The following is a 22,128-nucleotide window of genomic DNA, read 5'->3' on the forward strand; positions in this document are numbered from 1 at the left end:
AGAAACAGAGTAATCAGAAACTTAAGGCGAATACAGTTGGCACTTTAGAAGAACAGTTTTAAGCTGAGTGCGCGGTGATATTAAAGAAATTTTATTCATCAAACTTACTTTGTATTTGTCCCTCTCTTTTGGAAACAAACCTTAACAAAGCAAAATATAGCTTCTACGAAAAACTGTCAAGAGTTTTTAGCGTCGCAGGTTCCCGTTTTGAAAAGCGATAAGGCCACCAACCCCAGTACTTCTGACCAACCCAATTGTATTTGGTAATTTATTCGCGCATTTAAGACTTACCATCACATTCGAACGGGCAGTTTGCTGTTGGGGATAATGAGAAGAAGGCGATTGTCATATTTGTCTTCATCTTTATTTCCAAGTGGTAAACCTCCCGTGCGAATGTGATGGCAAGTCTAAAAGGCTTGAATAAATTACCAAATACAAGGGTTTTCATAAGCCCCTCAAAATATAAGTCTCCCCCTCCCCCCGCCCCCGATCCAGTAACGCAAAAAACCCTCCGTTAAATCGCCCCTCCAAATATAAGCCCCCCGGGGGCTTGTACTTGGGAATTTGCCCTCAAATATAAAGTAAAACAAAGCAAAAACGGTAAATTTACTTCCAACTATGAGACTAACCCAGTCGATTATGAAACGCAAATTTGCCTCCTTAGATAAGCCCAGCCGAATAAAAGCCCCTCCAAAAATAAGCCCTCAAAAAGGGCCTTTGAAAAATATAAGCCCGTGGCTTATTTTCGGGATTTTACGGTATCTCCTTGCATCCCAAATACATCAGTGAATCGGTAAATATTTTCGCAAAATTTCAAATAGGTTACTGACATATATCATTGTCACATACAATTAACCATTTAAATACATTCACTGAAATTTATAAGTTACAAAGTCATTAATTCTTCTGGTATGACCATGTTGACGTCTTGGAAGTTGGACCCTTATACTGTAATGAAAGTCAATAGCGGCAGGAGAGGGGATGATGTTCTTAAGGGGAGATATTTGGCGTGCAGTAGCCATAAACCGCTTACAAGCTCCTACTCTCCTTTCACTAAGAGACTCTAGGCCGGCCAATACCAAGGCTTCCGTATAGTCTACCCTGCCAAATATTATTTTCAGAGCTTTCCGCTGTACAGGCTCAATTAACTCGTCCAGATATAAAGGGATCGCGGCCGAAACTGGCGAGTCGTACTCAACAATGGATCTAACAATACTACAGTAGACTAACACGGGATCGTTAATGCCCAGTCCAACTCTCTTGAGGGTCCGCAGCACAAACAATCGCTTAGTAGCTTTTTTTATGAATACTGTCACAATGTTCGTTCCAAGAGAGGTCATTAGAGATAATAACCCCCAAGAGTTTATAACTAGATACCCTATCAATGACTATACCATTAAGCTGAATCGGTGTTATAACAGTGGGTTGGTATTTCAAAAAATTGACAACCGTATCTTTACATTTTTTTTCTCATTAAGCCGCATGTTAGGCATGGAAGTGTAGGTGTTAATATTTGCGGCGATAAGTGAAAGGTAGCTAGGCGCACATTGAGGAATAGATTCAAATACCGAGGTGTGATCAACGTATTTAATCCTATATCTCCAGTCCCTACACAGATTGTTCACTAATATGGCGAACAGCAATGGAGCGAGTTTTGTTCCTTATGGTATTCCCCCATTCGGTGTAACTGGATGCGAATAAACCTGACAGACTCGCACTCTTTGTGAACGGTCCGTTAAAAACGAGCCCATCCATCTGATAGTGGCCTCATGCACGCCCAGCAGCTCCATTTCTTGGATAAGGACATTGCTTGATTTCGCTTCCGCAAACAGCCAAGATAAACATGGCGAACAGCTAAAGTTCATGTACTGTTCTTGTAAGAACACGTGAAACGACTCCACTGTTTGCTGCCCTCTGATTGGGCAGAGAAAAACAAAAGTTTTCTGTCACCAAGCGAAAGTTTGGAACTGGTCTGGTGAAACATTGTCCCCAGGTGCTCTTCTCCCCGTTCTTTACTTTTCTTCGCGTCATCCCCCCCCCACCCCCCGTTTAGACCTTTCCTCGCCCCCACTATCTGCCCCTGGGTCTCCGAGGGTGACGAGCGGGGTGCTTGAAATGCAAAATTTCACGCGAGCTTACATGAGGGGGTGGACGCACGTACGTACGGACGATTTGTCAGAAACAAGATTTCTTGGATGCATGCTTATGGTGCTGCGTTATTAATATCATACAGTGTAGGTGACAAATTAAGCTCACAATCTTGGGTTTTTGACATGTTTACCGGGGTTTCTCTTCGATCGATGCCAGAACTTCACACACTGAAACGATTATAGCTTAAATTTTGACTTAAGTTCATAATGTTCAGGATTTTTTGACAAAATACCTGATGTAATCCTTCCTGATATGCTCTTTCGTGTGTTTAGGCTTTCTAAAGCGTCCTTCAAAGCCCTGGCATCTTCATTCATAACATTTTAAAACTTTGCTGCCATCTTGGCACTGAGACGTATTAGGGAACTTTGCCATGGCAATTTTGTAATTTCACATGTAAACTTCTAAATTAACGCTGTTATACTACTACATGACAAATTTCTTCAATTTGATTGGTTTAGAGCAGTGGTATTTCAGTTTAATTTGAAATACCTACATGTGAAAATTACAGCCTTTTGCGGGTAGTAGTATAAACAAATAATAGCATGATTTGTGCGGGATATTTGGCATAAATACCACTCGTGATACAAATTCCGCACCAAAATTTAAGAGTAATTTGGCACCTATGATCTTCATTAATTAATTATTACAGTGTTACATAAAGTTATTAACTCAGTATGGGCCAAATGAATACACTTATTTTCACTACAATCAATCACCTGGTTTTGGTTTTAGTTCCCAGCAGGGCACCATCTTATATCAGAGTGACTAACGTACGGTTTGATCAAGTTAAAGTAAAGTGGAACCCTCTCCCTCAGCAATTTGCAAATGGACGTCTCCTTGGATACACAATCTACTATTACGAGTTATATAACCAGCAATTAAGAAAATCGGTTAGCATCAGTGATCCGTATGCTAACATGGTGATATTAAGAGGACTCAAGGCAGCAACTAGCTATCAAATAGCCGTGGCAGCCTTTACGTCTAAAGGCGCTGGAACTCAGTCGAATTGGCAGGACATAAAAACAGGTGATATTTTATGTCATAATGCTGTTAATTTTTTGTTATTTATATAAAATTCTGCTTTGCGTTAATCCCCTTTGCACAGAGTCTTTCTCTCACACTCAAACTCATATACTAACTGTGAAAATGTTTACGAAGTTAAAGCGATGGATTCAGAACAAACGTTTATGCATTTGCGAGACGCGACATTTACATAGCGGCCAATAGAATTGTCACGTACTATAAAAGTGACCTCAAGATATCTCAGTGATAAAATAGTAAAAAATAATAAATATTTCAGTGATATTTTGTGATAAAAATCAGTGATACAAGGCCACGACGTTTCGACCTGCAATCGGAAACCACCTGAGGGATCAGTTTCTTAGTGATGTTGCTGACTGCCCTCTCGTCATCGACCCATCCAGCGATCTCGATCATCTAGTTCAACAGTATGACACCTTATTAAGATCAATAATGGACAAGCATGCTCCTGTGAAGCGCCGAGTTGTTACTATTAGGCCTGCTGCTCCGTGGTACACTAATGAGGTATCTGTAGAGAAGCGTAAGCGACGACGCCTAGAAAGAAAATGGCGAAGAACCAGGCTGCAGGCTGATCGACAAGAATACACTCGTCAGTGCTGTGTTGTGAATAATTTGATCAAGTCGTTGAAATCCTCTTACTACACTACCATCATTACTGAAAACTCAACTGATCAACGGGTTTTGTTTAATACAGTATCAAAACTACTACAAAAGCAATCAACTGCACGGTATCCATCTTCTTGTAGTGATGCACTAGCTAATTCTTTCGCTGATTATTTCATTGACAAGATTGATCGTATCCATGCCACACTAATAGAGAAGAATTCTGCGCAAGGTAATGATGCTAATGATGTGACTCTTGGTAACTACGTGGAATGTAACTCTATGTTTTCAGACTTTATTAATGTCAGTTACGAAGACATCAAGGGACTTGCATTGAGATCTATTAATAAATCCTGTGTACTTGATCCTCTGCCTGCAGTGGTAATGAAGGAAAACGGTTTCAATTTACTAACTCCTGTGTTGACTAACATAGTGAATACATCTTTATCTACTGGAGTTATGCCTGATGTCTTGAAGATTGCAGCTGTGACACCGACTTTAAAGAAACATAATGCTGATTTCACTAAATATGAAAGTTTTCGACCTATTTCTAATTTGAAGTTTGTGTCCAAGCTTGTGGAAAAAGCGATATGTGTTCAGCCTACAGATTATATTACATCTAATGGTCTTTCGGAAACGTTTCAATCCGCATACAAGTCATTTCACTCCACTGAAACGGCTCTACTGAGGGTTCAAAATGACATTCTTTGTGCTTTAGATCGTAATGAGTCGGTCATATTGGTACTTTTGGATCTGTCGGCGGCGTTTGATACGGTGGACCATATTCTTCTAGTGACAAGGCTGTCTACTTGTTTTGGTTTTCAAGGAACTGTGCTTAAGTGGCTGAAATCATACCTGTCTTCACGTAAGCTGTTTGTTAAAGTTGGGAATAGTCATTCTTCACAACGTGCATTGAAGTGTGGTTTCCCTCAGGGATCAGTTCTGGGCCCTTTGTTGTATTTGTTATACACATCACCTATTGCGGACATATTAAATGATCATGGACTATCATACCATCTATATGCTGACGACACCCAATTATATATTACCTTTAAATCTACCAGCTTGAATGACATCCAACAAGTGAAGTTGAGAGTGGAATGCTGTGTGAGGGACATTGATGAATGGATGATAAGAAACTATCTTAAACTAAACCAGGACAAAACGGACCTTGTAGTCATCAGTTCCAGATTCCATCCTATGCCTGACATCGGTCACATTACTGTTGGTTCTGAGTGCATTGCACCTCGTGACTCTGTTCGTAATTTAGGGGTTCAGTTTGATAGCATATTTAGTTTTGAGGAGCACATTAAGACATTTGTAAATCATCATTCTATCATTTGAGAAATATTGCTAAAATCCGCAAGTACTTAAACCAAGATACATGTGAAATCTTAGTCCATGCATTTATTAGTTCGAAACTTGATCACTGTAATTCCTTATTACATGGCCTTCCTAACTATCTGTTAGCTAGACTACAGGCAGTTCAGAATGCTGCAGCTTCTGTTGTCACACTGACACCGAAGCATGTTCATATAACTCCCATTTTAATTAATCTTCATTGGTTACCAGTTGAGTTTAGAATAATTTTTAAAGTCCTTTTATTGGTATACAAGGCCCTTCATGGCCTTGCACCTTCTTATATTTCTGACCTTTTGAAATTTAAAACATACTCTAGGTCATTGCGTTCCTCATGTAAAGAATATTTAGTGGTTCCAAGAAGCAGATTGAAAACATATGGAGACAGAGCTTTCTCTATTGCAGGACCTAAATTGTGGAACGATTTACCTCTAGAGATTAGGAAATGTGCTTCAGTGGCAACTTTTAAGCAATCCCTTAAAACTTTTTTATTTAAGTTAGCATATAGGTTATGAGATTTCTTTTGTTTTAAGATGTTTTTGATTTATATAGTAGATAACTTAGGCTATATTTGAATTATATTGTATATTGTAGATATTTTATAATTTAGATTTTTTATATTCTATTTTGTAATTAGGTAGCGCTTTGGACAATTTTTGGATTTTAGCGCTATATAAATAAAATTATTATTATTATTATTATTATTATTATTATTATTATTATTATTATTATAGTACAACATGTCCCCAAATGAATTTGCGCGAAATTTTATAATTTTAAGAAAGTGCCAGAACAAACTTGATTGCCTTTTTTTTTTTTTTTTTGTAAATGCTTTTCATCAAAGAACTGAAACCAACTCTGAACAAACGGAGTGATTTCATCCGCGCTAAATTATTTGTTCAGATCGGTTTCAATTAGCCTTATTATTATTATTATTATTATTATTATTAATTATTATTATTATTAATATTTATTATTACTATTATTGTTCATTTATTTATTTCCATTAGTTTTAAAAATAATTTGTCACTTATCGTTCACACATTTTATCGCCTTTTATTGTTCATTATATTCTTAAATTTTAAACTATTTTTAAACCGTTGTAATATATTTATGAAACTCGCAGTTGAAAATGACCTCCACGAGATCGAAACATCGTGGCCTTTTATCCCTGATTTTTATCAAAAATGCATATCCAAGAAATTTCTGAACAGTCATTGTGTCTGAAAAGTGTTAGTTTAATGTTTACGAAATCTTCGAGAGATAAATTTACGCTTTTGCAGCAAAACTAAGTGACAATGTTTCTGTTCTTTTCCGGCCGCCATCTTGATGCCCATCCGAATGGGCACCAGCATGGCGTCTCCATAAAAAATTCTATAAATGTGGGTAAAACATTTCTCCGAATATCTCGCATATGAAAAAATGTACGGAACTGAATCTTGGAGAGGATCTTACTTATCTCCTTTCATTTCCCTGTTTCTGGACCATATCTATTGAACGATTTCTTTATTTTTAGTACCTGACATTGAAAACCAACAATAACAGGGGACATTTCCCGTTTTCTATGCAGGTTGTGGAGGCAACTTGAATGACTTGTTTGGAAACTTTCAAGTCGGGCAAAGAACTTCTAGTACGCTGCGATGCAAGTGGAAAATTGGAAATGCAAGGATCAGCCAAGCCGTTGCACTTGTATTATTACCGGAACTGTCTCTTTCTTATTACGCGTGAGTGTAATATATTTATGGCCTGCCAATTAAAACTTACAGCGGTAAGAAACACCCACGAATAAGAACCTATTGGCCAAGGAATAAGAACGTCCTGGCAGAAATTTGCTACTTTAATACCCCAAAATACAGGAACCTGTTTATACCAAGCAAGATCAAGCAGTTTCTTATATGTGGGTTACAGTTAAATGAGAAACAATTTAACCAATGAGTGTAACTTTGAGATTGCAAATTTAAGTATAACAAGAACATACTGTACTAAAATGTATAATATATAGATTTAGCCAGGGTTAAAAGTCAAGCTCTGGTTAATAATACTTATAACCCAAAAAAAAAAATAATAATAATCGTGTAATGCTAAACGGCAGTGAAAATGGCATCAAGATCAATAGATCTAATTAGCAAAAATGTGCAGCACACATTTTCTTCTAATTACGAAAAAAAATTGCACGCGCAAAAACACTTTTTTGTCTTTCCGTTGCCGTTGTTTTACACGACTACAACACTGTTTTGTACGACTAAAACGTCAAACTTCCTAGTTACACATTATTTTTATGGAGGAATTGTCGTATGTGCTTACCCAATATTTTGTTTCCTGTGTTCATGTTCACTTTTATTTTTCACTGCCGCTGATTTTCACCTAGCTGGCCGCTAGCATTTCTCATTTTCTCATCGCCGCTTTGAATTTCCATGTTTTTCTTCTTCGAAATTCGTCTCCTTTGTTTTCAGTAACTCGCTCTAGCTGTTTCTCTGTTATCCACGTTTGTGTAAACATAAAAAATAACGCCGAAAAAGACACGACTTTGTTGCTGTTTTTCTTTCTAATAGTCCGAGCCGCCATGTGATTTCCTTCCAAATAAAACCGTGAGTTGCATTTGGGTTGCTATACCTGTTGATTGATTTATTTTACATTGGTATGCTTGTAATGCGGACGGACGGTCGGTGTACGGTCACCTGATTACCAAATTTTCTCGGATGGGTAGATTACCAAATTTCCTTAGCTATGGAGGGCATTTTGCATGCGCATGCGTGCATCCGCTGAACGACAATAGAGTGGGCGCATCAAATCTGATGGCGGGGAATCGAAAACTGGCGTAAAGGTACGGTCATATTAAAAGCCATTTCGTTTGTTCTTTCAATACCGTACTTTCCTACAAAAAATATTCTCCATGACAAAAATCGGACATTTTCTACGCGGGTTTTTCACTTGTAGATTTTTCCGCAGTAGGTTTTCTTGGCGCTTTAAAGACTTTTCAAGACTCAACGCCAAAAAGTCATGTTCTTGTATAAGTCGGATTTTCACTGGCAGAGCAATGCATTTCTGTAGTTTGATTTCTAAACTCGTGGTTTTACTTATCAAGGACGAAATGCATCGTAGCAATGTTCAGCTGCTTTAAAAAGCGAAAAAAACAATTTACCACGCGAGGTTTATTTATTAGCGCGATGTTTCATGTTAAATTGATCACGGAGACACGCGTTTATATATGCCACAACACATGAAATCTATGGGATTTTTTTACCGTCTTTCGAAAGTTTTTGAGGAAAATTTTATAATAAAATATTCAGTCTACAGGAAATGAAGAATGGATTAAGTTTGAGACAGCAACAATTACAAGTGATTACGTTCTACATAATCACTTGAGCATTTCATAAACTCAGTTGCAGACAAAACGAATGCACATACCCCGCAAAAACGAACGATATTTTTATTTTGCTTTAACTATAAAAGATACAGAGATTTTCCCCAAGCTACTATTTTGAAGCGACTCTTGAGTAACAGCTCCTGTCTTCCACAATCGATTTCTTGTTATTAATTTATATTTGATGATAGTAGTGATCCATACAAAACAGAGAATGTGAGAGAACACAGAGAGAGAGAAACTACTTTATTACAATGAAAATTATCAAGAACACAACTTTATTTTATACCCAGAACGTTATAAATTACATTTCTGAGATGTAGATGTTGCAAATTATCTGGTAAGTTTGCCCCCCCTTCCCCAGACTCCTAGGTTGAAAGGGAACTTGCAAACCCACCCCCCCCCCCTACACACACACACACACACACACACACACACACACACACAGACAACACACAATTTCGCAGTCAAAAAACTGAAATTAAACAAGCACCAGGGTGTGATAAAGTATTAAATGAAGTGCTAAAAACCGGGAAAGATATCATAAAAGGTCATCTACTAGAGTTATTCAAGCGTATTTTAAGTTCAGCAGGTAAATATCCTACGCTCTGGAGTTTTAGCCTCATCGTCCCTATACATAAAAAGGATGATCGATCAAAAGCTTAAAACTACCGAGGCATCACGTTGCTCTCTGCATTAGGTAAACTCTTCACATCCATCCTCAATGGTCGATTGTATGATTACATGACCAAAAAAGGAATTCTGAAAGCAGAACAAGGCGACTTTAAAAAAGGCACGGTACAGTAGATAGCATCTTCATCTCAAAAACACTCATAGATAAGTTTGTGAAATCTAAACCACAAAAACGCAGAAACTTGCTTTTCTCGTGTTTTGTAGATTTTAGAAAAGCTTTTGATCGCATACCCAGGCAAAAATTATTCGAAAAACTCAGAAGAGAAGGAATTAAAGGGCGTTTTTTAGAAACAGTAATATCCATGTACTGAAAAGATAAATCAGCAGTCAAAATCAACAACAAAAATGACCGAAGCTTTTCCGTGTTACACTGGAGTTAAGCAAGGTTGTATGTTGTCACCCACCCTTTTTAATCTCTATCTAAGTGATCTACTCGAATTTTATAAATTCATCGAGCACAACCAATATTCTGCTTGATGACTCTGAAAGACCTATAAACCGTTTATTATATGCGGATGACTTAGTGATCTTTTCGCGGTCAGCAAATGGCCTACCAACACTCCTCAACAAGTTGGAATCCTACTGTGAGAAAACTGAACTAGCTGTAAATCTAGACAAAACAAAAGTCATGATCTTTAATAATTGTGGCAAGTCCTCAAATAACTACTCGTTTAAGTATGGAGTAAATAAACTAAACAATGTTAAATCTTATAAATATCTGGGAATGACACTAAACCCGTGTGGAAATTTTAGGGTAATGGCTTCATGATAACCGTCAGGAATATAGAGACATTAAGTGACCACTAAGCCCACTATGAGAATGTTGATGTAATTGCTGTAGTTACTGTAGTTGGTGTAGTAGCTGTAGTTGGTGTAGTTGGTGTAGTTGGTGTAGTTGTGGTAGTTAATGTAGTTGGTGTAGTTGCTGTAGTTGGTGTAGTAGCTGTAGTTGGTGTAGTTAGTGTAGTTACTGTAGTTGGTGTAGTTGGTGTAGTAGCTGTAGTAGGTGTAGTTGGTGTAGTAGCTGTAGTTGGTTTAGTTGGTGTAGTTAGTGTAGTTGGTGTAGTTAGTATAGTAGCTGTAGTTGGTGTAGTAGTTGTAGTTGACGTAATTGCTGTAATTACTGTAGCTGGTGCAGTAGCTGTAGTTGGTGTAGTTAGTGTAGTTGGTGTAGTTGGTGTAGTTGCTGTAGTTGCTGTAGTTGGTGTAGTTAATGTAGTTGGTGTAGTTGCTGTAGTTGATGAAGTTACTGTAGTTGCTGTAGTTGGTGTAGTAGCTGTAGTTGGTGTAGTTAGTGCAGTTGTTGTAGTTTGTGTAGTTGGTGTAGTTGCTGTAGTTAGTGTAGTTGGTGTAGTTAGTGTAGTAGCTGTAGTTGGTGTAGTAGCTGTAGTTGATGTAATTGCTGTAGTTACTGTAGTTGGTGTAGTAGCTGTAGTTGGTGTAGTTAGTGTAGTTGGTGTAGTAGCTGTAGTTGCTGTAGTTGCTGTAGTTGCTGTAGTTGCTGTAGTTGCTGTAGTTAATGTAAATGGTGTAGATGCTGTAGCTGATGTAGTTACTGTAGTTGCTGTAGTTGGTGTAGTGGTGTAGTACGTGTAGTAGCTGTAGTTGCTGTAGTTGGTGTAGATGCTGTAGTTGTGGTAGTTAAAGTAGTTGGTGTAGTTGCTGTAGTTGGTATAGTAGCTGTAGTTGGTGTAGTCAGTGTAGTTGCTGTAGTTGGTGTAGTTGCTGTAGTTAGTGTAGTTGGTGTAGTTAGTGTAGTTGGTGTAGTTAGTGTAGTAGCTGTAGTTGGTGTAGTAGTTGTGGTTAACGTAATTGCTGTAGTTACTGTAGTTGGTGCAGTAGCTGTAGTTGGTGTAGTAGCTGTAGTTGGTGTAGTTAGTGTAGTTGCTGTAGTTGCTGTAGTTGCTGTAGTTGATGTAGTTACTGTAGTTGCTGTAGTTGGTGTAGTAGCTGTAGTTGGTGTAGTTAGTGCAGTTGCTGTAGTTTGTGTAGTTGGTGTAGTTGCTGTAGTTAGTGTAGTTGGTGTAGTTAGTGAAGTTGGTGTAGTTAGTGTAGTAGCTGTAGTTGATGTAATTGCTGTAGTTACTGTAGTTGGTGTAGTAGCTCTAGTTGGTGTAGTTAGTGTAGTTGGTGTAGTAGCTGTAGTAGCTGTAGTTGCTGTAGTTGGTGTAGTTGCTGTAGTTGCTGTAGTTGGTGTAGTAGCTGTAGTTGGTGTAGTAGCTGTAGTTGGTGTAGTTAGTGTAGTTGCTGTAGTTGGTGTAGTTGGTGTAGTTCGTGTAGTAGCTGTAGTTGCTGTAGTTGGTGTAGTTGCTGTAGTTGTGGTAGTTAATGTAGTTGGTGTAGTTGCTGTAGTTGGTGTAGTAGCTGTAGTTGGTGTGGTTAGTGTAGTTGCTGTAGTTGGTGTAGTTGGTGTAGTAGCTGTAGTAGGTGTAGTTGGTGTAGTAGCTGTAGTTGGTGTAGTTGCTGTAGTTAGTGTAGTTGGTGTAGTTAGTGTAGTTGGTGTAGTTAGTGTAGTAGCTGTAGTTGGTGTAGTAGTTGTAGTTGACGTAATTGCTGTAGTTACTGTAGTGGGTGTAGTAGCTGTAGTTGGTGTAGTAGCTGTAGTTGGTGTAGTTAGTGTAGTTGGTGTAGTTGGTGTAGTTGCTGTAGTTGCTGTAGTTGGTGTAGTTAATGTAGTTGGTGTAGTTTCTGTAGTTGATGAAGTTACTGTAAATGCTGTAGTTGGTGTAGTAGCTGTAGTTGGTGTAGTTAGTGTAGTTGGTGTAGTTGCTGTAGTTGCTGTAGTTGCTGTAGTTGGTGTAGTTAATGTAGTTGGTGTAGTTGCTGTAGTTGATGAAGTTACTGTAGTTGCTGTAGTTGGTGTAGTAGCTGTAGTTGGTGTAGTTAGTGCAGTTGTTGTAGTTTGTGTAGTTGGTGTAGTTGCTGTAGTTAGTGTAGTTGGTGTAGTTAGTGTAGTAGCTGTAGTTGGTGTAGTAGCTGTAGTTGATGTAATTGCTGTAGTTACTGTAGTTGGTGTAGTAGCTGTAGTTGGTGTAGTTAGTGTAGTTGGTGTAGTAGCTGTAGTTGCTGTAGTTGCTGTAGTTGCTGTAGTTGCTGTAGTTGCTGTAGTTAATGTAAATGGTGTAGATGCTGTAGCTGATGTAGTTACTGTAGTTGCTGTAGTTGGTGTAGTGGTGTAGTTCGTGTAGTAGCTGTAGTTGCTGTAGTTGGTGTAGATGCTGTAGTTGTGGTAGTTAAAGTAGTTGGTGTAGTTGCTGTAGTTGGTATAGTAGCTGTAGTTGGTGTAGTCAGTGTAGTTGCTGTAGTTGGTGTAGTTGCTGTAGTTAGTGTAGTTGGTGTAGTTAGTGTAGTTGGTGTAGTTAGTGTAGTAGCTGTAGTTGGTGTAGTAGTTGTGGTTAACGTAATTGCTGTAGTTACTGTAGTTGGTGCAGTAGCTGTAGTTGGTGTAGTAGCTGTAGTTGGTGTAGTTAGTGTAGTTGCTGTAGTTGCTGTAGTTGCTGTAGTTGATGTAGTTACTGTAGTTGCTGTAGTTGGTGTAGTAGCTGTAGTTGGTGTAGTTAGTGCAGTTGCTGTAGGTTGTGTAGTTGGTGTAGTTGCTGTAGTTAGTGTAGTTGGTGTAGTTAGTGAAGTTGGTGTAGTTAGTGTAGTAGCTGTAGTTACTGTAGTTGGTGTAGTAGCTCTAGTTGGTGTAGTTAGTGTAGTTGGTGTAGTAGCTGTAGTAGCTGTAGTTGCTGTAGTTGGTGTAGTTGCTGTAGTTGCTGTAGTTGGTGTAGTAGCTGTAGTTGGTGTAGTAGCTGTAGTTGGTGTAGTTAGTGTAGTTGCTGTAGTTGGTGTAGTTGGTGTAGTTCGTGTAGTAGCTGTAGTTGCTGTAGTTGGTGTAGTTGCTGTAGTTGTGGTAGTTAATGTAGTTGGTGTAGTTGCTGTAGTTGGTGTAGTAGCTGTAGTTGGTGTGGTTAGTGTAGTTGCTGTAGTTGGTGTAGTTGGTGTAGTAGCTGTAGTAGGTGTAGTTGGTGTAGTAGCTGTAGTTGGTGTAGTTGCTGTAGTTAGTGTAGTTGGTGTAGTTAGTGTAGTTGGTGTAGTTAGTGTAGTAGCTGTAGTTGGTGTAGTAGTTGTAGTTGACGTAATTGCTGTAGTTACTGTAGTGGGTGTAGTAGCTGTAGTTGGTGTAGTAGCTGTAGTTGGTGTAGTTAGTGTAGTTGGTGTAGTTAATGTAGTTGGTGTAGTTGGTGTAGTTGCTGTAGTTGGTGTAGTTAATGTAGTTGGTGTAGTTCCTATAGTTGATGTAGTTACTGTAGTTGCTGTAGTTGGTGTAGTTGGTGTAGTTGCTGTAGTTAGTGTAGTTGGTGTAGTTAGTGTAGTTGGTGTAGTTAGTGTAGTAGCTGTAGTTGGTGTAGTAGCTGTAGTTGGTGTAGTTGCTGTAGTTGCTGTAGTACACATGCTACACAAACTACACATACTACACATACTACACATGAAAAAGAAGAGCTGTAATTGAACAGACACAATTTCTTAGTACTGTATCTTTGTGTTGCAAATTTTAGTCAGAGTATATTTACTCTGGAGCAAATGTTTGCGGGAAAAATGTTTGCGTTAATTTTTGTCCCGAGAACTTATTTTCGCGGATCGCTGGAAAAATCGCAAAAACATTATGCCACACGGTATCTCTAGTTTATCTGAACTTTGCTTGTTTTGTTGTCAGCTTGTCTCTATTTTTGAGGACAACAATAGAAAATCGTCCCGTTCGTAGGAAAAAAGCCTCAGCCCATCTAAAATTTTCTTTAATCGCGTGCAATACCATTGAGCTGTAGTTAGGGCGGCCGCGCAGAGTTAAATTGTCTAAACTAAACCATTAATGCTCTTAACCCATAACCCCTTAGATAAAAGCAAGTAACTAGACCAGAATTATTGTGGGGAAATGGGGTAAGGGATGAAGTGCTCCAGGTATGGACAGCAGGTCACTTTTCTCCACATATTGGTGTAACAATCCAAAATCTACAAGGGGAGAGGTGATAATCCTCTCTAGGGGGTGATAATCCCGCAGGATTGTGAGAGAGGATAATCCTCTCTAGGGGGTGATAATCCCCCAGGATAGTGAGAGCTGATAATCCTCTCTAGGGGTTGAAAATCCCCCAAGGTTGTGAGTGGAGGTGATAATCCCCCTTGGGTACTGGAGAGGTGGAAAGACCTCTCTAGTTGTCTAATTCTCCGGTTTATGGAGTAACAAGAGTCTATGGGGCAAAGTGCGACCAGTATGGAAGCACTTCATCCCCACAAATACTCCAAAGGGGTATTCCCCATAGACGAACAACAGGAATTGAAGGGCTATTTCCAGAGTCAGTTGAAACAATAGTCACATAGTAAGTGAAACATTGCGTGTAAAATTAGACTGGGCAAATTAAATGTCCCGTCGATTAGGTATCAGCTGAGGACTTTACTAGGAACAGCAACAAGTTGGTCAGGAGCCTAAGACTTCCTCCACAGCAGATAAGGAGATATGCAATAACAAAGAACAAAACAAAGGATCAATCTGTAAATTAAGCACAATTAATGACAGAGTTTTTAAGCTAAGAATAGTTTTTTTTTTAGTTTGTTATCAGGAGCATTTTTATAAGGTTTGATTTCATACACTGCCAACCGACCGGATGAAAATGAACTCCTTCAATTTTTTTCATGTAAGGGAAGTCTAGTTGTTGTACACAGGCTAGAGGGGGTACTTCACATATTGGCCTTTATGGGGAGGCTCCGCGCGAAAGGGGTTCCTTTCTTAGGCTTTAGGTATTGAAAAAAGTAGAAATTTCAGTAGCTGTAGTATATGAAAGGGTAGGAAAATGCGTCATTTTGGTCAGTAAAAAGGCCCAAAAGGACTAGGCTTACGATCACGCTGTTTATCTTTCCTAGCAAGAAAACATATTTTGCATAGTGAGATCTTGTATCTTCTTTCACCTTTATTGTTACCTCAGATTCGTTGTGAACATTTCCGGTCAACTGTTTTTTTTTTTTTTAATACATACATTTTGAATTAACAACAGCCTCTGTATAAACATCTACATACGACATTAGAAGATTGATCACTGAATACGCGATTACAATAATTGCATAAATGATGATAAAAACAAAGAAAGATAAAATCAATAAAATCAATACAAAAATTAAATGTAAAAGCAAGGATATTGTTACCCAAAAGCTAGCTATCGAAGTACTGAATTCTTCCTTAAGGCTGTTGTGTTTATCAAAAACACTGCTGAATTTCACTGATCCAGTTGCTCGTAATGTTTACATACCGAACGGTTTGAGTTTTAACAGTTGATACGGGTGATTCTTTTAGCGCTTCTAACTCAGTACATAGCTCTCTTAATACACAAGGTTTGTCGGTAAAAGATTCACTTGGAAGAGTTCCCTTATAAATGAGTCTCTCGCATAATATAGGTCATGAAATATACCACTTCCAAAATGTATTCTTGCCATCTTTTACTGTGGCCTTACCATGAGCCCTGTTTACATTCGTATGCTTCCACCGAAGATAGATTGCTAATAGCTTTGAGTCCCTTCGAGCTCCTCGGAATGTACTCTGCTGAAGTCCGCTGACCTATTCTATGCATGCTCTTGTATCTTGCGCACGCGCTGAACACGCCAGAGTGCGAATTGTGCCATAAGGAAAAACCGAGCCCATTCTATAACTGGGCTGTGCTGGGTGTGGGGTAATCACTTGGCATTTTTCCAACTTCCGAATTTTCTCCAAAGACAAATATCAGCTCGTCAAGGTAGAGGGGGACATAGTTTATCATAATCAATCATTAGCAATTGCTTACTGAAACCCTTAATTATGATTCCCTGTGTAACATTGATGTCAAAACCCAGAATGCTCTTAAAAGTTACGTCTCGCTTGCTTGGAGATTAGATAAGAAATGAGGAGGCGATTAATTCTACACCAAACAGGACTTCCTCGCTGAAAGTTGTTCACTTCCTACTTTATCGACGATCGAATATTCCTTACAATATTTACTTTTTTATATCGTATTCGATCGACGATTTGTTTCCAAATTGATCGAGCACGCGTGTATAAATACACGAAACTCAAGGGCCTCGATTCGGGAGGAATTATATCATTACCAACTAGCAAAAAAAAAAAAAACATGAACATGATGAACATGGCGCTTCATTTGAATGATCGCCTGAAATAGACAGCGTGCTCATCGCAAGACTCATTTGCATACAATGAAAGACTACAACACCCGACCTGTCTTTGGTTCACACTGGACACGCAAGACTAACAATGGCAACAATGAAACCCCATTAAACGATCGAGACTCTCATTAACCTATCTGGCCAATATACACAGTTGGCAGACTCAGCTATAAAAAAATGACGCATGATTATTAATTGGAGGTATCAATCTAATTTTTTTCTTTTGTTTTGTTTTGTTTGTTTGTTTGTTTTTTTTTTTCTCAGAGAGTACATTAAGGTTATTGATGGAAATGGCTTTATTGTTCTCAGTCGCTATGGATACTCGAGTGTCACTCAGAAATCTTTCATGGAAGTTTCTTTTGGGAATTCTGGAAACATCATTGTCCAGATCTACCTACGGTCGAGCTACAGTACCTTCCAGTTACAAGTTGGAATATTAAAACAAGAATCAGGTCAGCCTTTAATCTGCTAAATCATTTAATGTTCCTTCAAACCCTGCTTCACAAGCACACAACGCTATGCACGCTTTGCAGGAAAACAAAAAGTCTGGGTAGTGCTTTTGATTTGTTGAAAGTTTGCTTTTACCCATCAGATGCACTACCCGGAACTGAGTAGTGGCACGTCATAACTACGAAATTCTGCGATCGATCATCAGACGTCATTCTCCTTGGAAACGCCTCGTCCTCCTCCCCCCCCCCCCCCCGAAATTATTTTTCCCTCCGCGCTCTTTATAATTAGGAAAATCTAACTAGTGATCTATTGTCAATGCTGCGTTCTTATTGCATGAGCTACTACTAGGCTGTATGTTATAGCCCACTAGTAGCGCAAAGCGCCGGCTTTTTTGCGGCAAAAAAGGATTAAAGTCTAGCTTTAACTAGCTAAAGTTGTTTTGTATCGATATTTGTGACAAACTAGCTGGAATCGAAAAAAAACAAACAAACAAACAACAACAACAACAAAAAACAATTATTCCTCTCGCCCTCATGGCCTCTGAGAAAATAGCCCGTTCGGCCTTCGGCCTAATGGGCTATTGACTCAGAACCCATTCGGGCTCGAGGAATAATTGTTAAATAATCACCGGTATTTAAAACTGCCAAATGTTGTAGGTCACATGCTATTATAATTTGCCCTTTTTTGTTTGTTTTTAGCGTTTCCATTGGGTAACTGGAGGGTATCCATTGAAACTTCTTCCGCAACAAGCATACGATTCTCCTGGCAAAACTTGCAAACACTCGTTGGTCAACAAGCAAGTCATTACTTTATATTCGTCAAAGACTCATCTGGTAGAGGTCTAAACGAATACATCGTCCCAGGAAACAATACTTCCCATGTGGTATCTGGACTGACAGTGTATAGGGAGTATCGGTTATCTGTCGCTGGTGTTAATTACAGTGGGAATGCCTACAACAGCACAGAGATCACAGCATGGACAGACGAAGGGGGTACGTGCAACATATCCAAAGATTTGTTGTTGTTGTTGTTGTTTATATCTCTTGTATCACAGGTGTATGCAAACAAATTCTCAGTATGTGAAGAATGGCCTTGTAATAGAAACTCCACAGTACCCCAACTGGTCAATAGGGAGCTTAAGCAACAACGACGGCGACGGCTTCGAAAACGTCAATTAAGAAGTGTGTTCGCGTTGCTTAAAACTTTATCGCGGTTATTCCATCTCGTTCTCTTCATCAGATGTCGGCGAATTTTTCTGAAGTTGAATTCTAAAGGGCTGTATTAAAGTTCAAGAAAAGAAAAAGAAGGTCATTGTCTTGTGTTCACGTCCTCCGCAAAAAGTGAAATTAAGCAGTTTTACGTCGTAGTCATGCAACGACGGTAAAGAAATGTAAAAAAAGCGTGATACACGTGCAAAGTTGTTGTTTTTCCAACCTAACCCTATTGCTTCTTTGCCGTCCTCGTTGCTGTCGCCGTCGTTGTTGCTTAAGCTCCCTAATATCTATGACCAACGGAACGGTCTGGGTTCAATTTCTCCGTCGGTACGTTTGTAGGTCCACAGAATCAAAGTTTTTTAATCAGCATCTTTGTTTTTGTGGTGGTTATTGCCCTGTTCTTACTAGTGATGTAGCATAAATTAAAGCCGCGACAATGGACCATTTTACAGTTGTAGGCTTAGTACCCTAGCCTTCGAGTGAATGTGAGGCTAAGGTTGACATTGTTTTGATACAAACCTTTTCTGCTTTCTGGCAAATTCTCCTTGAAAAATATTAGTTAGCATCAGAACAACACGATTTACATAAGGAAACGTAAAGGTTGTATCAAAGAAAGGTCAACTCCAGGCTTGCTTCTACATGTATCTATAACTGTAAAATGGCCTATTCCTTGATCTGCTCTGACAAAGGCTTAGCAATCGCAATAAGCGGTTGAACGATTAGCTAACCATTGAGGGTGCCAAATTACTTAACATTCTTGTTACTATCACCGTAGGTACACTATGTAACTAACCTAACTAAGTTGTGCTTAAAACAACAAAAACAAACAAACAAACAAACAAACAAACAAAAAAATCAAATATTAAGATAATAGATTGCAAAACATTATACATTTTCTGTTTTCTTAGTTCCGAGCAGGGCACCGTGGTATATCCGTCTTTCAAACTCACAGCTTACTGAAGTAAAAGTTCAGTGGAATCCACTCTCTCAGCAGTACGCTAATGGACGTCTTCTTGGATACAGAGTCTACTATCGGGAATACACCTATTATTATTACTCATATTATGCAAAGAGTGTTAACACTAGCAGTGCTAATGTTACTATGGTGATATTGAGGGACCTGAGACAGGCCACACGTTATCAAATAGTAGTGACAGCCTTTACTTCAAAAGGTGAAGGACCACGCTCGTCTTGGTATTCAATAACCACAGGTAATGCATTTGTTTGTAGATGACACTGATTGCTATGTCTTTTCTTTTAGAGTGAGTATTTTGGGCAACCCGATATCATCTAATTGCGGGATTGATCAAATCGCCATCAAATCATCTATGAATACATGATAAATGTTTCATCTCAGACGTGTAATAGCAACGTGCAAAATGTTAACAGCAAAAACATTGACTATGTATATAAATTATTAAATGTCTGTGATTGTCCCATTTATTTTCACATTTTTTTACGGCGAAAATTTAATTATTCCTAATCGTTAATTCGAAGCAAAGGAAAAAAGGCCATTGTTAATTCTATATTAACTCAAGAATGAGGTGGAATTTCTTCTAACAGCCACTGTTAGTTCTCCTCAACGGGAAGCTTGTTTTGTCCCGTTTTTGTGTTGATTTTTTGTTTTGTTTTGTTTGTTTGTCTTTTTCTGTCTGTTTGTTTTTGTTTTCTTTCTTCTGTCCTGGCGTAAACGTTCACTCATGTGTTTTTCTGTTTACAATCGTCAGCCGCTCTCATTAGCCTATTACCCCTGTCTCTATCCTCAGAGACCTAGGGGCGGTCAGTTGGGTCGGGAGAAAGCTGGCAAAAGTTTTCAAAAACGGGCGAGAGAGCCCCTGGGATGCAATTAAAATGTAGAAAAATAAAACGCAAAACTGCTTGGAATTATTGTGGCCTATATAATGCTCTTCTTTTAATCTTCCAAAAAGGATGGGACAGCCTTATGTGCTTAGTTTTTTAAAATATATTTATATATATCCAGCTCTATTTTTGATGACGTTATCGCCGAATGGACCTTTTGCGTCTCCAAAGTAGCTAGTAGAGACCTTTAGCATCAGGCTTTTCATGGGAAACCGCAAACCGCAAATCGCAGTTTGCAGTTACGCGTTTGCAGTTTCACGTTGCCGAGATTTCAAATTTTAGCAAGGCGTTCAGTTCAGTTCAGTTCATTTTTATTTAGCCAAAATATAATACAATACAAGAATACATATAGGAATTGTAAGGTTGCAAGGGAGCCCAGAAGAAACCAGACGGCTTATGAAGCCTGGGCTTCCCGGTCACAAAGAAATATTAAAAAGTAAAATAAAATGAAATTCATGGAGTGATATGTTTAAAGTAGGAACTGAGCAGAGAATGAGTTAAGTTACGCATTAGTAACAGGATAGAAAAAAAAAAAAAAAACGCTGGATTGGAACAGAAAACTTTCCTATGTTAGTAAGGCAGAAAGTAATATAAAATCGATTTAAACCGTGACGCGTTCATTGTTTAGTGCCGCCACGTTGTTTTTTATCAAGTCGAAGTGCATCACTTTTATCGCCCAAAACACAGAAATAGTTCATTGATTCGAAATCAATAATCCAACAAACGTATCGCAAAAGGATATAAAAAAACTACTTCGTGCCTTTAAACGCGAGGCTCCCGTACAATTTTTAGTGGCAAAAAACCTTGCCGTAAATCTCTTACCGCTGGAAGTCCTTCCTGCGGTTCAAACGTGAACTGCAAACTGCAAACGTGACCGCAAGGCCGTGTTCACGTAACATTTTGCGGTTTGCGGTTTTCTATGAAAACCCTAATGCTAAAGGTCTCCGTTATAAAAACTAAGAGTGCAACCATTGCTTTTTTTCTTCTTCTTCTTCTCCTCCTTTCCTTCTCCTCGCTCTTTCTTTTTGTCCTTTCCTTTACGTTCGTTACTATGATTTTGGAGCTTCTCGGGAATACGAAAACTGCCTTTTGACGCCTTTTCAGTCAAATGACTACAAATTTCGAAGGGTGGTTTTCAAAAAAAAAAAAATATCGGCTGGATATATATGTAAAAAATTAAAAACATAAATCATCATCATCATCATCAACAACAACATAATCATCATAATCTGATGATTATCATAGTTATAATCATGATAATGATAATGATAATGATGATGTTAAATTAACGCAGTTCCAGAGAGGAAGAAAATGACGGTAAGGCGGTGAAAGGAGCCCATGCAGACCTTTCCTTTTAGGCCGAACAGTCCGACCAATATTTCTAATACCTATTTAACTTCTTGGCATTGGTTATTCCATAGGTTTCAGACGATATATAAATCAATCATTTGGCCAGCTACAATTTGGCCGGAAGGGTTATTATGGTTCTCTGCTGGGCACCTGGTCAATTGGAAATGTAGGAATCAAACAAGCAGTTGCACTTATGTCAATGCAAGATCTCTACCTGTTATCTGATTAGTGAGTCAAACGAAACAATGTCTTCCATAGGGAAATAAATAACTAAGATTTGTTTGTTTGTTTGCTTGTTTGTTCTTTTGGTCTTTTTTTTTTTTTTTTTGAAGTCTAAGAGTTGTTCTGCAAAATTTATAGCTTGTAAAGTATGATATCATCGGAAAGGGATACACAATTTTACTATTATTATTATTATTGTATTACTTGTGTACTATGCAAAAGTGTTGAATGATGAATGATGATGGATGGACGGACGGAGGATAATTTAGATAATAAAATGGCTGCTTGCTTGATTGGAAAGGTGTAAGGAAGAAACGACAGTGAGAATTGATAAGTGAAAGGAGGGATAGTAGTTGAGTGCATGGTTGCGGGTTTGATAGCCGTATATACGGGGAAAAGGTAGACTATATAAATGCGAGGAAGAAAAGAGGTTATCATAGAAGAAGATAAGGAAAAAAATGGAAGGAGTGAGGAAAGGATGAGGCAAGAAAGGGAGGAAGAAGTGAAGGAGGGGGAAGGAAGGAAGGAAGAAAAGAATAACTGTGTGCTTCAGGGAATAAACGGTGGCTAAGGATGGCTAGGTTACCACTATCAATGACAAGATATGCTTTTTCCACCTTTATTTTGCAGTGGCGA

The 22,128-nt window shown here is 38.6% G+C and overlaps 2 protein-coding genes across 3 annotated transcripts in view; both read left to right on the top strand.

Moving 5' to 3' along the window:
* Nucleotides 1-7,665, top strand: part of LOC140943648 (uncharacterized) — a 50,978-nt gene extending 43,313 nt beyond the window's left edge. For both annotated transcript variants that reach the window (XM_073392769.1, XM_073392770.1), the window contains 2 exons: nucleotides 2,884-3,177; nucleotides 6,725-7,665. In XM_073392769.1, the coding sequence (XP_073248870.1) occupies nucleotides 2,884-3,177; nucleotides 6,725-6,882 (452 nt within the window). In that variant the 3' untranslated portion in view covers nucleotides 6,883-7,665. The remainder of the gene's footprint in view (nucleotides 1-2,883; nucleotides 3,178-6,724) is intronic.
* Nucleotides 7,666-16,681: 9,016 nt separating this feature from the next.
* Nucleotides 16,682-21,499, top strand: LOC140944396 (MAM and fibronectin type III domain-containing protein 1-like; the record flags this gene model as incomplete). The annotated part of the gene is made up of 4 exons (XM_073393545.1): nucleotides 16,682-16,848; nucleotides 17,597-17,838; nucleotides 18,969-19,271; nucleotides 21,342-21,499. Coding segments are annotated over 4 exons (870 nt in total), but the record flags the coding sequence as incomplete, so codon positions are not given.
* Between the last annotated feature and the right edge of the window lie 629 nt (nucleotides 21,500-22,128).

The sequence above is a fragment of the Porites lutea genome, chromosome 7 (assembly GCF_958299795.1).
Source record: "Porites lutea chromosome 7, jaPorLute2.1, whole genome shotgun sequence".
NCBI lineage: Eukaryota > Metazoa > Cnidaria > Anthozoa > Scleractinia > Poritidae > Porites > Porites lutea.